General features: G+C 43.3%; 1 protein-coding gene across 5 annotated transcripts in view; it reads right to left on the bottom strand.

Annotated features, from left to right (window-relative positions):
- The window catches only part of CCDC170 (coiled-coil domain containing 170), a 104,645-nt gene extending 90,607 nt beyond the window's left edge, over nt 1-14,038 (bottom strand). For 2 of the 5 annotated variants that reach the window (XM_060616911.3, XM_081795782.1), the window contains exon 1: nt 12,460-14,034. In XM_060616911.3, coding sequence (XP_060472894.3) covers nt 12,460-12,543 — 84 coding nt within the window. In that variant the 5' untranslated portion in view covers nt 12,544-14,034. Of the gene's footprint in view, nt 1-12,459 lie in introns of all 5 variants that reach the window. The other 3 variants (XM_060616912.3, XM_060616913.3, XM_060616916.3) reach the window with 3 other exon arrangements.
- Nucleotides 14,039-14,596: the final 558 nt, after the last annotated feature.

Raw genomic sequence — 14,596 nt, 5'->3', positions numbered from 1 at the left:
ATGGAATCGCTTCTGCGAGAGAAATGGTGGAGACAAAAATCTCTGTTGACAACCTGATGGGATATTTTATTTATCATTATCTTACACACATCTTTTCACATGTTAAAGATTCCGGAACTCTTCCCAATGGGATTTTTCACTCTGTCTGTTATAAAACAATAAATTATTTTAAATTGAAGAAAGCTTTCAAGGTGTATTGTTTTAGCTCCTATGCTGAGTAGTGTCCTGCAAACGTGAATAAGTTGCTTATTCAAACAGAAATATTTCCCTTAGAAGGGACTTGAGATATAATTTATGCCATCTTCCAAAAGAGCAATTCCCTAACACCAAGAATTGTCATGAGAAGCCTTAATTCTTGTGGGACTTCATTTCAGTACTCAGCAGTTTGTACCAACCTACAGAAGGAGCAAGCAATTTTAAGATACCCATTAAGATTACCCATCTCTTACTATTACCTCTTCTATTACTCATCAATGCTTTCTAGGCAGTGTTTCTACAGTTTCATCTCCCTGATGTCATAAACTTGGATACACTGAAATAACTTTAATATTGCTTTCAAGGAAGTGCCAGCCTACCCATCTGCCTTCATGAACAGGAGTACAAGCATTGTTCTCTACCCAGATGGCATGATTTTAAAATCATGAACCAAAAAAGACTAAAAATACTTGGTTAATTACTATCAGGAAAAAAAAAAAACAAAAAAACAAAAAATTTAACAGCCAATGTGGCCAAAACCATAATCATTGCTTTGGCAGCTATTCCCTAAAATTCTAATTGTCGATTCTAGATAATTCCATCAAGTCAACTCATTCCATTACTTAGAGTATACTGTGTGAATAGATACTGCCCATGGGTGGGCCCACGGGCATGTCGCTCAGGTTCACGTCTAGAGGATGCACAGAGGCTTTCAAGAGCTATAATGCTCCAGATTTTCAGAACTGGGCTTTCTGAAAGAGAATCATTTAAAATTTCAAAAGCATGGCTTTGCATATAAATAATGAAGTCCTGAGGATTCACAGCACAAAATTTATTCCCGTAAGTTGTAGAGGAGAGAACAGACCAGGCTGGAGAATCATTTTCCCACCTGGAAGGGGATGTGTGGCTCCAGTTCGTGGAAGAAGGAGACATGACCAGCGCTTAGATGTTGCCCACCCTCTCGAGACCTGACACCTGAGATGAGTGGGGAGAATAATAAAAACAGCAGCCAACTCCCTAGGTTCCCACAGTGTTGCCCATGGAGATGAACGTCAGCTGCACAGCCAGACCTGTGAGGCTGCTTAGCTCCTGGGAGTGGGATGAGTAACAATGATAGATTGCTGTGCCCTTGGGGTCCCAGGGCAGCCCCGCCTCCTGCACTCACTCCTCAAGCAGGGAAGGAAGACCGTACCTTCATTTCCCATTTTTCCAAGGAAAGCAAAAACACGCCGCACAGCTGGACCTTCAGAAGCCAGAGCAAAGCCCAGGGAATCAACAGAGACTCATGCCCAAGTCCCCAAGGGAAGCGGGAGCTGAGAAGGCAAAGGATGGTCTTCAGCCCAAATGCTCCTCCCCCAGTGCCAAGATATTCAAAACCACACCCATCCCCACCTGCAGAAACTGAGCTCACCTACGGGAAAGAGGGAGTGAGGAAAACAATTGGAATAAATTCCTTTGAATTGACAAGATGGTCATTTTTCTTCTAAAGAGAGGAAACAGTGTCTCCTGGATTAAGCCAAGTTATTAGAAAACATCTTTGCCCACCTAAAGATACAAACTTCATACTCAGTACCTATGTAGTATCTGTACTTCAGGAACTCACGAAGAGAGCTATCTATCCTCTGCTAAATACAAAAAAAAAAAAAAAAGTTAAAACTAAAAAAAAAATCCTGATATGTGAACAAGAAAACAATAGAAACAGAGCAACTAGGTATTGCCCAGGATGTATAAATCTGAGCAGCAGACACTATTTCTCCAGAGAAGTAACTTCTTTAAGGCACAGGTTAATACACTTAAGCTTTAGGGATAAATGTTGTGAGAAACCTGCCTATAAAGAAAGTTTCTGCCCTGAAAACACCATCCATCGTGTACCATCATAAGAACACTTCATATTTGTTTGGAAGGCCGTGGCCTGAAGTGGGGAGTGCTGGGTGTGAGGCTAACTTTGGCAAAGACTGACTCCTGGTTGCCTGGGCTGCCGTAACAAAACACCACAGACTGTGGCTTCAACTACAGATGTTTATACCTCACAGTTCTGGAGGATGGGAAGTCCAAGATCAAGGTGCCAGCTGATTTGGCTCCTGGTGACAACTCCCTTCCTAGCTCGCAGATAGCCATCTTCTCGCAATGTCCTCACAGTGCAGAGAGAGCTCCAGTCTCTTCCTCTTCTTATAAGGACACTAATCCCACCATGGGGGCCCAGCCTCATGACCTCATCCAAACCCAGTTAACCTTCTGATGGCCTCATCTCCAAACACCATCAAACTGGGTATTCAGTTTGTGAATTCACTGTGTATTCAACATGTGAATTTGAGAGCGACACAAACATTCAGTGCACAACAGGTTCCAAGTTGAACTGCACAGACTGGAACGGGTGAATTCAAAGTATAAGCAGTTGTGGGGCCATGGGGATTGAACTAGTTGGTCCATGTTTCCATTCATCAATTATTTCTTCCTGATTTCTTCCTACTTCCTAACCCATATCCGTATCTGGCAATTCCAAGCATGGAAGCTTCCAGAGGTCTCTGGAAAGAACAGTTCTACCTCCATTGGCTGCCTTTTCTGTCACTGATTTACCTGATGACGCCAGTGCCTTTGTAATTTTCCAGAACAGTCAAAAAAAAAAAAAAAAAAAATTCTGGTCTTATTCCCAGCACTGTTGGCAAGTGATGCCATTTTTTATTTTTCTTCTCTTTTAATGAGGTTCAGAGAAGCAATGGACATAAGCACATGTGCACAGTCTACTGTCTTGAGTGAAAAGCCCAGATCAAGTATTAATACACCAAAGAGGACACATTCATAAGGTCTCACCTTTAGCAAATTCTGGGGCTGACTTATGCCATAAGTTCTAACTTACTGTTTTATATATGTTTCTATTATAAAATATTTTGGAAGTTATGATTCGTTTATTAATATTTCTTAGAAAACTCGTAGTGGAAATGGACATAAAGAAACCAGACTTGGAGTGATTAAGTGATGTGCTCAAGATAACAAAGTCAGCTCATTTCAGAGTCAATAATATCCAGGTCTCTTTACTCCAAGGTTAATATTCTTCTGAGGTTAACAAATATTTGCTCAATAAATGAATAAATTGATGAATAAACAATTTCTCAATAGGTGCCTGTAACAGGAAGAATTTATTCCCTTGGATCCTTTCAGTTTTCCTATCTACTCCCCTTCAATCATCACATGGCCAAATTCAATGTTAATTTAAAAATTCCTCCTCATTTTCTCCCTAGAAAACCTCTTATTTCTCTGGCCTTCCTTTATTTGTGACTTCACAAACCATCCATGTGCTTATGAGCCCCAAATATATGACAATCCCCACCCAACACCTCTCTATTAGGTTCAGGATCTCCATCTAACTGTCCAATGGATATAATCTGGATAGCACACAGACACCTCCCACCCTAACATGTCTAACACTGAACTCATGCTATTTTCCCCCAACCTGTTCTTTCTGCATCTCGGTGAATAGCAGCAGCCAACACCCACCCAGTTCTGTGAGCCAGAAACCCATGCTTTACAATCTCTCTCTCCAACTAGTTCCAACATCTCTGTCTTGATTCTCAAACCTAAGTAACTATTCACTTTCAACCTGCATACCTACTGTGCAAGTCTAGATTACCACAACAGCCTCCAGAGGGTCTCCCCAGCCTGAGATTTATCCCCACCCTCACCCCACTCCAAGGTGCTAGTCCATTTGTGGCCAAAGGGATCTTTTTATTTGTTTTTTTTTGTTTTGTTTTGTTTTTAAGTAAGCTATGGCCCAACATGGAGCTTGAACTCTGGACCCTAAGATCAAGAGTCACATGCTCTACTGACTGAGCCAGCCAGGTGCCCCCTAAATGGATCTTTGCAAAATGCAGAAATGTTCAATAATATATCCCAAGACTTCAAATTCTCCAGTAGTGTCCCTCACTTTTAGGACAAAATCCAAACTCTTATAAAACGTTTTGTACGATCTGACCCTTGCCTACTTCACCAGCATTACTGCCCATGACTGTTCTCACCTCACTGTCTCCTCCAACCACACTCCAGCCACACTGGCCTTCTGCAGTTGCCTGAGTGGACTTTGTGTCCTCCTCTCCCCTCGCTGTCACCTATGCTTTGTGCTGTGAAGAAGACTTATCCGCCACCATCACCCTCCATCCTTTGCCTCCCTGAATCTTACCTTCCGAAGCTGAGCTTAAAATTCACTTCCTGGGGAGCACCTGTGAGGCTCAGTTGGTTAAGCATCTGACTCTTGATTTCATCTCCAGCGCAAGTCATGATCTCACGGTTCGTGGGATTGAGCCCTGAGTCGGGCTCTGGGCTGACAGCATGGTGCCTGCTTGAGATCCTCTCTCTCAATAAATACATAACCTTAAAAAAAAAATTCACTTCCTACAAGAAGATTTCCCTGACTACCAAGTCCAGGGAACACTTTTCCCCCTCACCTGACTTGACCTCCCTTTGGCAATGTGCCACACAGAGCACACTCTCCTTGAACTCTCCTTACTCCTATCTCCCTCACCTCTCCTCTGCATCACTCCCTCCTCTGATTTACCTGGCCCTCCCCTCTCAGTCCCTCTGGTAGCTCATCCTCCTCCACCACTCTTTACCTGGGTATTCTCTGGGCTTCTGTCCTCAACCCTCTGTCACTGGAGATACCCTCTCTGACCAACTTCCTGCCCTTCTGAGATTTCAACAACTTCCGGTGTCTGATGGTTCCCAAATCTGCACCTGGAGCTAGAGATTCCCATTCCCAACAGTCTACTGACCATCACCTGCAGGTCCTGCTGGCACTTCAAAGCCAACATCATCTCCCCACCACCTCCAGCAGCAAAGCCTGCCCACCTCCATCCTTGCCACTGGTCCCCAAGAGCACCCTGTGTGATTGTTTGTATTTCCTGCTACATCCTTACCTGAGCCCAGGCACCCTTTTACTCCAGGAACCCTTTCCTCCACCCTTTTCTGAACTTCTACATATTACCATTTATTGTTTACATAACTACACTGTGAGACCAATAGCTGGAAACAGGGTTTTTCTGTTGTAACTCCATTTGTTGCAGGCACATGCTCTTTTAAGTTTTATTGCAAGAATAATCCAATAACTCCAAGTACATGCTTCACTTGGATTCACCAACTGAGAACATTTTGCCACATTTGACTTACTCCTTACTCTATGTGTTTATTACAGTTATGATTGCTAATTCATGGGTAATTTGCCAACATCATGGCCCTTCACCCCAAATACTTCAGCATGTATCTCCTAAGCGCAAGAATAGTCCTTTGCATAAAATAGTCAAATTTATGCGGTGCCTGAGTGGCTCAGTTGGTTAAGCATCAGACTTTTCATTTAGGTTCAGGTCATGACCTCATGGTCTGTGAGTTCGAGCCCCGCGTCAGGCTCTGGACTGATGGTGCCGAGCCTGCTTGGGATTCTCTCTCTCTCTCTCTCTCTCTCTCTCTCTCTGCCCGTACGCTCACTCGCTCTCACTCTCTCTCTCTCCTCAAAAAATAAACTTTAAAAAACAGTGAATTTAAGGAATTTACCAATGACACCATAATTATTCACTAATCGCCTCAATACTGTTCCTTGGAGCAGCTATGACTACATTACCTGTGTTGTCAACCACCTTCCGTCTGTTTGATCTGTAACAGGTTCTCAGCCTTCCTTTAACTTTCATAACATCAATAACAAGATAAACTGACATACAGCTCCTAACATGATACACTGAGAAACACATCCCTCATAGAGAATTACCATAAATTCCAAATATGATTAAGCTGAATCAATGATGAGGAAACACTGGACATACCCCAAATCAGGGACATTCTACAAGCTGTGCTCTGTTTTTTTTTTTTTAATTTATTTTTTTTAATTTATATTTTATGTTTATTTATTTTTGCGACAGAGAGAGACAGAGCATGAGCAGGGAAGGGGCAGAGAGAGAGGGAGACACAGAATGTGAAGCAGGCTCCAGACTCTGAGCTGTCAGCACAGAGCCCGACGCGGGGCTCGAACCCACAGACTGTGAGATCATGACCTGAGCCGAAGTCGGACACTTAACCGACTGAGCCACCCAGATGCCCCAAGCTGTGCTCTTTTTAAACGCATTGCTCTCATTCCTGCCTAAGGGCCTTATGATTTCTGAGAACATTCCTTCCTGGCGTCATTCACAACTCAGCACAGACATCATCTCCTTGGGGAGCCCTCCCTAACCATCCTCTCACCCCAGCCAATTTTGATCCTGTTTATCCTGCTTTATTTTCTTGTTAAAGCATTTAGCATTCTGTTTTTTGTTTTACCATAAATTACCTTATCTACTTTTTTACTTTTTTTGTTATCTATTTCCCTGCACAAGAATATAAGGTTTATAAAAGTGGGGCCATATCTAAAACAGCGCCTGCTTTAAGCGTCCAACTTCGGCTCAGGTCATGATCTCAGTTTGTGGGTTCGAGCCCCATATCAGGCTCTGTGCTGATAGCTCATAGCTTGGAGACTGCTTTGGATCCTGTATCTCCTTCTCTATCTGTTCCTCCCCCATGCTCGCTCTCTCTCTCTCTCTCAAAAATAAAAATTAAAAAAAAATTTTTTAAGAAAAAAAAAATACACCCTCTCTTTATAGCTGCTAAAGGAAAGAATCTCTGTATCTTCTGTGCCTAACAGAGAGCTTGGGACTCAATGGGTAGTTGCCAGGTAGGCGACTAACACAATGCATGATTCACTAAGCAGATTATTTCTGGTTCAGATTTCCTCCCAACTTCTCATTTTTGCTTACTTCCAACATTCACAAGATGTCAACATCAAGACTTCCTTTTTGGTATTCTCCACTAGAATTCTCCATTTCTTTTACCCTGAAGTGGAAGAGACTTAGGGAAATGTGACAATTACAGTCCAGTCTGAAAGTTGTTCCCCTTTGCACTGACCCTGAGGTTAGGCTATAATGACCCGAGTATGCTGAAAACGCATTTCTGTACAAAGTGAACAGGGAAGATTCAAGAGGGAAATCACAGAGTTAATTCAATGCAAAGGAAGTTACTCAGTCACTCAGAAATAAAATTCATATATTTATTTTTATAAGCAATATTTAAGATATTTTATTCAAGCACTATCCAAACGTAGATAGAGCAGCCATAATTGGTAGTTATGCTGGTATCGGTAAGAAAGAGTATGTATGGTCCTCGTCAGCAATGCCTCTGAAGTCCTCTACCTTAGATCAAAGGCACCAAAGTGCCAATTTTTAAAAGGGGGAAAAAAATTGGAAGCAAACCAAAGAAAAACAACCTTGGGTAAACTACACAGCATAAAGAATTCCCGGGGCAGCAAGTGCTACTCCCTTTCTCAATTAAAAATGTTTAAGTTGTCCTTGAACGCAGAAAAAGTAAGTCTTTATAATTAGTCAACGTAATTCAAGTGCAAACCAAGGAGCACTCGCTACTGTTTCAAACATACATCACTTTGTATTTGGTAACATTAAGTAAATACACACACATTTAAAAACACGCAAAGAAAAACTTGCTCTGTTTGGTGTTCAGAAAGCTCTCCTACCTGTCCTTTGAATGCTCTCTCTCATGCAGCATTCTAAAGCCAGGTGGTCAAAGAATGATTAGATAACAGAAGAAACTAAGTGTTGTAGTTAAAATAAAACTAGATATACAGATGGTGGGTGTGTCTAATGTTCTCTCATGATCAGATTGTCATCATTTACCTTTTTTTTTTTTTTAAGTGTATTTATTTTGAGAGAGAGAAAGGAAAGAAGAGAGAATTCCAAGCAGGCTCCAAGTTGTCAGCGCAGAGCCCGTCGTAGGGCTAGAACCCACAAAATGCAAGATCATGACCTGAGCTGAGATCATTGCCTGAGCCGAAATCAACAGTCCATCACTCAACCGAGCCACCCTGGTGCCCTTTAATAGCTCTCTTACCAATTTCTGCCTGGTTGATATTTCAGCTGGTAACAGAGGTATGTGGGAAAAATTCTACTCTCGTTTGGATTTGTCTATATCTCCTTAGAGATTTTTGCTTCTGTCAATATTTGTTTTACATATTTGAATGCTAAGTTTTGATGCCATGTTACTGCATATACATTTTACAATTCTTACAACTTCCTGTTGAATGAAAACTTTTATTATTGTGAGACAGTGATATAATTTGTATCATTATAGTGACTCCCTTTACCTCTAGTAGTACATTTTTGCCTTAAAAGTATTTTGTACATTATATCTAATCAGCTTTCTCTTGCTTATTTTTTGCCTGATAAATTTTTTTATAGACTCTGTTTTCAACTTTTCCATGTACTTTTGTTTATATGTCTTTCATAGGCAGGTCTAGGTGGCTCAGTCAGTTAAGCATCCAACTTTGGCTCAGGTCACCATCTCACAATTTGTGAGTTTGAGCCCTGCATCAAGCTCTGTGCTGACAGTGCAGACCCTGCTTTGGATCCTCTGTCTCCCTCTCTCTCTGCCTCTCCCTTGCTCTCTCTCTCTCTCTCTCTCTCTCTCAAAAATAGACATTAAAAAAAAATTTTTTTTTAAGTGGAAATAGTGGAGGGGTGCCTGAGTGGCTCAGTCAGTTAAGCATCCGACTTTGGCTCAGGTTATGAGCTCACAGTTCGTGAGTTCCAGCCCCACATCAGGCTCTGTGCTGACAGCTCAGAGCCTGGAGCCTGCTTCCGATTCTGTGTCTCCCTTTCTCTCTCCCCCACCCCAGCTCGTGCTTTGTCTCCCTCTCTTTCAAAAAATAAACATTTTTTGGGGTGCCTGGGTGGCTCAGTCAGTTGGGCGTCCGACTTCGGCTCAGGTCGTGATCTCACAGTCCGTGAGTTCGAGCCCCACGTCAGGCTCTGTGCTGACAGCTCGGAGCCTGGAGCCTGTTTCAGATTCTGTCTCGCTCTCTCTATGACCTTCCCCCATTCATGCTCTGTCTCTCTCTGTCTCAAAAATGAATAAGCATTAAAAAAAATTATAAAAAAATAAAATAAAATAAACATTTTTTAAAAATTTTAATATTAAAAAAAAGTGGAAATACTGGAGAAATAAAGGGAAAACTGACTTTACTTCCTTCATAATTATACTTGACCAGTTCCAAGTCCTTTGCTTTGAGGACCTAATGCTGTAGGTAACCTGTGTTGCTATTCACATTTTCTTCAACAACCCCATCAGACAGTTATTCTAATTAATCTGTTTTACAGAGAGGAAAGAAACTTGCTCAAATTCCCCACAGCGGCATGTACTGGAGCCGTAACTTTGGTTCAGGTCTTCTAGGTACGTGAAAACACTGGCCAAGCAAAGCCACCATATGTCTGTGGCCTCTCATACCACATCCAATCACTTTTTACCAAATGATTGCTATAGCTTTTTGCTGACTGGCATCATTTTAATAATTTGGTAACATTTTTCAGCTCCCATGCCTTATTTCAAATGCATGGCAAAGTTACACTGTTCTGCTTAAAGTTGTATTTGTAAATTTCCCCAAAGCATGTTTCTGTCTTCCATGCTTGAGCTGTTATACTTCAAGTCACACAGTATCACTCTTGGTATTCATCACATTCTCTAACCTAGTAAAGCTCTGATGATGATTTCAGTAGAGGTAAACCCAACTTGAGAAAAATGCAGCATTAAATTTGGTTCGTGGGTGATACCAACAGAAATCACTGTTTTTGTGTCTGTTTCTCTTGATTATGAACTCTTGAGTCTTCATTGAGAGCAAAGACTGTCAAATTCATTTTCAAATTGTTTTTAATGTTTATTTATGTTTGACGGAGGAAGAGAGACAAAGCACCAGTGAGGAAAGGGCAGAGAGAAAGAGGGAGACACAGAAGCTGAAGCAGGCTCCAGGCTCTGAGCTGTCAGCACAGAGCCCGACGCGGGGCTGGAACTCACAAGCCACGAGATCACGACCTGAGCTGAAGTTGGAAACTTAACCGACTGAGCCACCCAGGCATCCCTCAAATCCATTTCTTTTACCCTCAGTATCTCACACGGATCCTTAATTACTGATTGTTGAGGTGGTGACTGAGGCATTAATGGAGGTATCGGTGATGACAGTAGTGATACAGATGCCAAGGCCAATTCCAAAAGCTATATAGAATAAGAATGGCTCATATTAATAAGCACTTATTCTGTCACTCTGTTGGATGCATCAAATATATTAACTGTGAAATCCCAAAACTATCCTATGTGGTAAATACTCTGGTGCCGTGCTTCAGATGAAGAAACTCAAGTTTAGAGACGTAAGGAATTCTCTTGCTCATGGCATCACAGGTAATAAGTGATATAATCAGAACTGCCTGAACTCAAAACTAATACCTTCAGCCTCGGCAGTATTCTCCTTCCTCAAACAGTTGCATACTATTGTATTTAGTCTGTTTTTCAGTGCATGATGGTGTAGTAGGAAAAGTACTACTAAACTGTCAAAAGCAGGATATTTAAGTCCCGGCTACCTCAGCTGCTAATAGAGCAAGCCATTTCGACATCTATACAACGGGAAATTCTTGCCTTACCTACCCGAGTTATACGACTGTCACAGATGAAGTATTTAGCAAACTGACAAATTAACTGTAACAAATCCTGATCTTTCTGCTTCTACTTTTAGTCTCAATAAAATTTACGTCTTTCAGGTCAATTAAAAGGCTTGGTAAAAATTTTCCTTTGTGTAGGCAGATAAATTTATCCTTAAAATCTCAATATGAACCAAGAAGACTATGCAATATGATCACTTATTTATTGCTAAAGCTTTTGTTTTTTCACTTTTACAGTGGAAAACTCTGACAAACACCACCAATCAGGACCACCAAAAGTGGGACGAAGTGACCTCATGTACATCCCGGTGTGATGCACTGAAACACATCACTTTAGAGTTATTCTACCAAAAATCTAACGAAAAACAACCAGACAAACTTTTTCTACAAGACAAGTGACCTAGACTCTGTAAAAATATCAGTGTCATCAAAGCCAAAAAGACTGGGGAACTCTTCAAGGTTTACAGAGACTAAAGACACATAACTAAATACAATGCATGATAATGAAAAAGTATGCTGCAGTAAATGGCATTATTGGGACAATTGGCAAAATTTTTGTAGATAGCATATATTAGATAAAATTACTGTAGCGATGTCAAACACCCTGAATATGATCAATGTATTTTGGTCAGAGAATGTGTTTCTCTTAGGAGATACCTACTAGAATATTCAGGGATGAAGGGCCATGACGTCTACAACGTACTTTCAATCGTTTTTCCAAACAAATATAAATAATAAAAAAAAAAAGGCTACATACTTATGCACGGACTAAGATACTTAATTCACAGAGGATACCATATTGGGATAAAATGTCAAGTGGAAAAAAATTAGTTTTATTTGTACAATATGTTACTGATTTTCCACAAGAAACCAAGAATCAGAGAAGTCGAAATATAGGTCAGATGTAAAGCAGCATTCAAAGGTGCTGAGTATTAGAAGAATTCCTAGAACATGTTTGAGAATCCACCCCATTTTTGAATCTAAGAGTGCCCCCGCCAGAGGAATTTCTGTGGTCAGTAGGGTTAGGCTGAGGACAACTCTCAGGTTAGCAATTCAGCTGAACACAATGCCTCCACCGTCCCTGGCAACACACTATGCCTAACACCTATGCCTAACACACTATGACCCTAATGCCAGGTGAAAGGAGATAACCCGGGCTGAGCCAGCCCTAACTTCGTGTGTGTGCGCGTTTGTGCGTGCGTTACTGCACATCTGATGCCCCAAAGTCCCCGGTGCTTAAGTACCTCCTGAGAGTAATTGAATACATAGATCCAAGGACGACTTAATGGTTGTTTACAGGGTGATTAGCAACGAAAAGGCCAGCAACTTTGCTCAGGACCGTCATTAATTCTACCACACCAGAGCTTGAAGAAACTGCTCTGAATCACTTCTCACTAGGCAAGCAGTGGAAGTTAAATGAACGAAGAGGGCGGGGGTCGGGGAGGGTCGACAGGAGCGGTCTTTAGAGTTTCACCCGTTTAAACACAGAGAAGCAAACTGGTACCACCTAAAGCTCAGACGCGCTTCACAAACTCACGACCCGCCCATAACTTCCTAAAATTACCCAGCCAGCCGCGGGCAGTTCCAGTCCACTTCCAAGGCGGGGCCGGACCCTCCACGATGCACCCACGCCCTGGGAAGAAGTTTGCAAATGTGAGCGCCCGGGCGCCCCGCGGCCGTTCACCTCCGGGTGCTCCGCGGCGTTCGGGGAGGCCGCCTGGGGCCACCCCCGCGCGCGGCCGGCGGGCTGGGACCGTACCTCGGGCGCCGGCGACGAGGCGCTGCGGGCGGCGTGACCGGCCGGGTCCAGGCGCCTGGAGCCGGAGGAGCGGCCGCGGCTCATGGCGCGCTCGGAGCGCAGGCGACGCGGAGCGCAGGGTGCGGGTGCGGGTGCGCGTGCGCGCGCGTCTCCTCGGGCAACTAGCAAACGAGGGCCCGCGGCGCTCGCGGGCCCTGGCGGCGGGCGGGGCTGCGGCCTCGGAGATGCGGCTCGGGGCCGCGGGACAGACCCAGATCCTGCGGACTGCGTCCTGCGGCGGCCTGGGAGGCCCTGGCGGCCCCGTCTGGCCTAGGCTTGGTTGAGCGGCAGACACTCGCCAAAAGGCTGGGGGTCCCGGGTCTTCGCCGTGGGGCTGCCCCACGGGCGTGATTCCAGGTCTTGTACTTCTGCCGGGCAGGCACAAGTGACAACGAGTGGTCGGTGGTATGGTCAACGTTACGGCGCTGGCGCGCCGGATGTGTGGGAGGATGCTGACACAAAGGTGAAGAGCGTTTATGTAGCACCTGCTGTGTGCAGACGCTGTGCTCCTTCCAAGGCCGGCTTCTGGGGCATGCAGCCTGGGCGCTTGTACAGGCCCTATGCTCAGCAGGGTCCCGTGCTTGGTTGAATGTTTGGCTTTTCCAGCCTTGGACTTCTTAACGATTTTGGAACACAGGCCCCTGTATTTTCATTTTGTACTGGTTTCTGCAAAGTAAGTAGCCCGTCCTGGTGAGTGTGCTTGCATTTAACCTTCTCAACCACCCCGCAGGAAACTGTAATAGTAATATTAGTGTTAGTGACAGCCATAACTTCTAGTTATGAAACACCGAAGTGTTCTTACAAGAGCTATTCTAAGTGCTTTCGAGGTAAAAATCTCCTCGAATAAAACAAGATTATGAAGTGGACATTAGAATGATCCATTGTTAAGATGAGGAAACAATCACAAGGAAATGAAATAACTTGTTCACGTGTATACAGCTAGCTGGTCAGGGGCAGAACGAGGATCAGACCCCAGACCATAGGCCTAAAGCACAGAGAAGGGAGCATCCTGCGGAAGGTTCCACTCTTTGCAGCAGAGCTTAAAAATGGAGCCCCACTCACCTCACTTGAAAGCCCTCGGCAGACCTCTGTGCTGTTCTAAAATGAAATAAAATCAGAGAGATAGGAGCTCTTCTGGGATTCCATCCAGTTATCCCGCATGCATCCATTATTGGCTGAGGATTTCTTGGCCTTGACAATGGCTTTTGATTTTACAGTTAACCTTGCCACCGATCCAATCCATAATCACTTAAAAGGCTTTCACTTGAGCACCATTAAAAAAAAAAAAAAATCCTTAAGGGAAACTGAGGCTTTCAGAAATCTATTAATAGTATAATTTGTGGGAGTCTGGGTGACTCAGTCAGTTGAGCATCTGACCCTTGATTTCTGCTCAGGTCATGATCCCAGGTTTGTGGCATAGAGCCCCCCACCCCTCCAGCTCCACACTGAGCCTGCAACCTGCTTAAGATTCTCTCTCTCCTTCTGCCCCTCTCTGCTGCTTGCTCTCTCTCTCTCTCTGAATAAAAATAAAAATATAATAGTATAATTTGTAATAACCGTGTTTTCAAAGTGCAGTTTCTCCTTGCAGTGGAATCACTACACAGTTCTTAAATTTTCAATAAAAATACACTGCCCGAGAAAACACATAGTTGATGAAACCCCAAGTCACCTGGCGGAGAACCAAGCCGAGGAAGTCCCTTCTCTATTAACTCCAGCATCCAGTTGTTCCAGAATTCAATTTTATGAAGTCTAATTCTGGTCACGGTGGTCAACCTTGTAACTCTTCTTCATGACAACATAAGATATGAAAAGATTGAATTCCCACAGTCTTTTTAAAAGTCAGCATCGGTTAGGGTGCCTGGCTGGCTCAGTTGGTAGAGTGTGTGAGTCTCGACCTTGGGGTTGCAGGTTCAAGCCCTACATTGGGTGTAAAGATTACTTAAAATAAAAGTCTTAAAAAAAAAAAAGTCAGTATTGGTGATGGATGCATTAACTAGATGGGAGGAATCCTTTCACGATGCATATATACATCACCACTATAAACACTTTGTGTATCCTACAGTTGTATTTGTCGATTACACTAAAGCTGGGAAAAAAA

This window comes from Panthera onca, chromosome B2 (assembly GCF_046562875.1).
Source record: "Panthera onca isolate mPanOnc1 chromosome B2, mPanOnc1 haplotype 2, whole genome shotgun sequence".
NCBI lineage: Eukaryota > Metazoa > Chordata > Mammalia > Carnivora > Felidae > Panthera > Panthera onca.
This window is presented reverse-complemented; position numbering and strand designations above follow the sequence as displayed.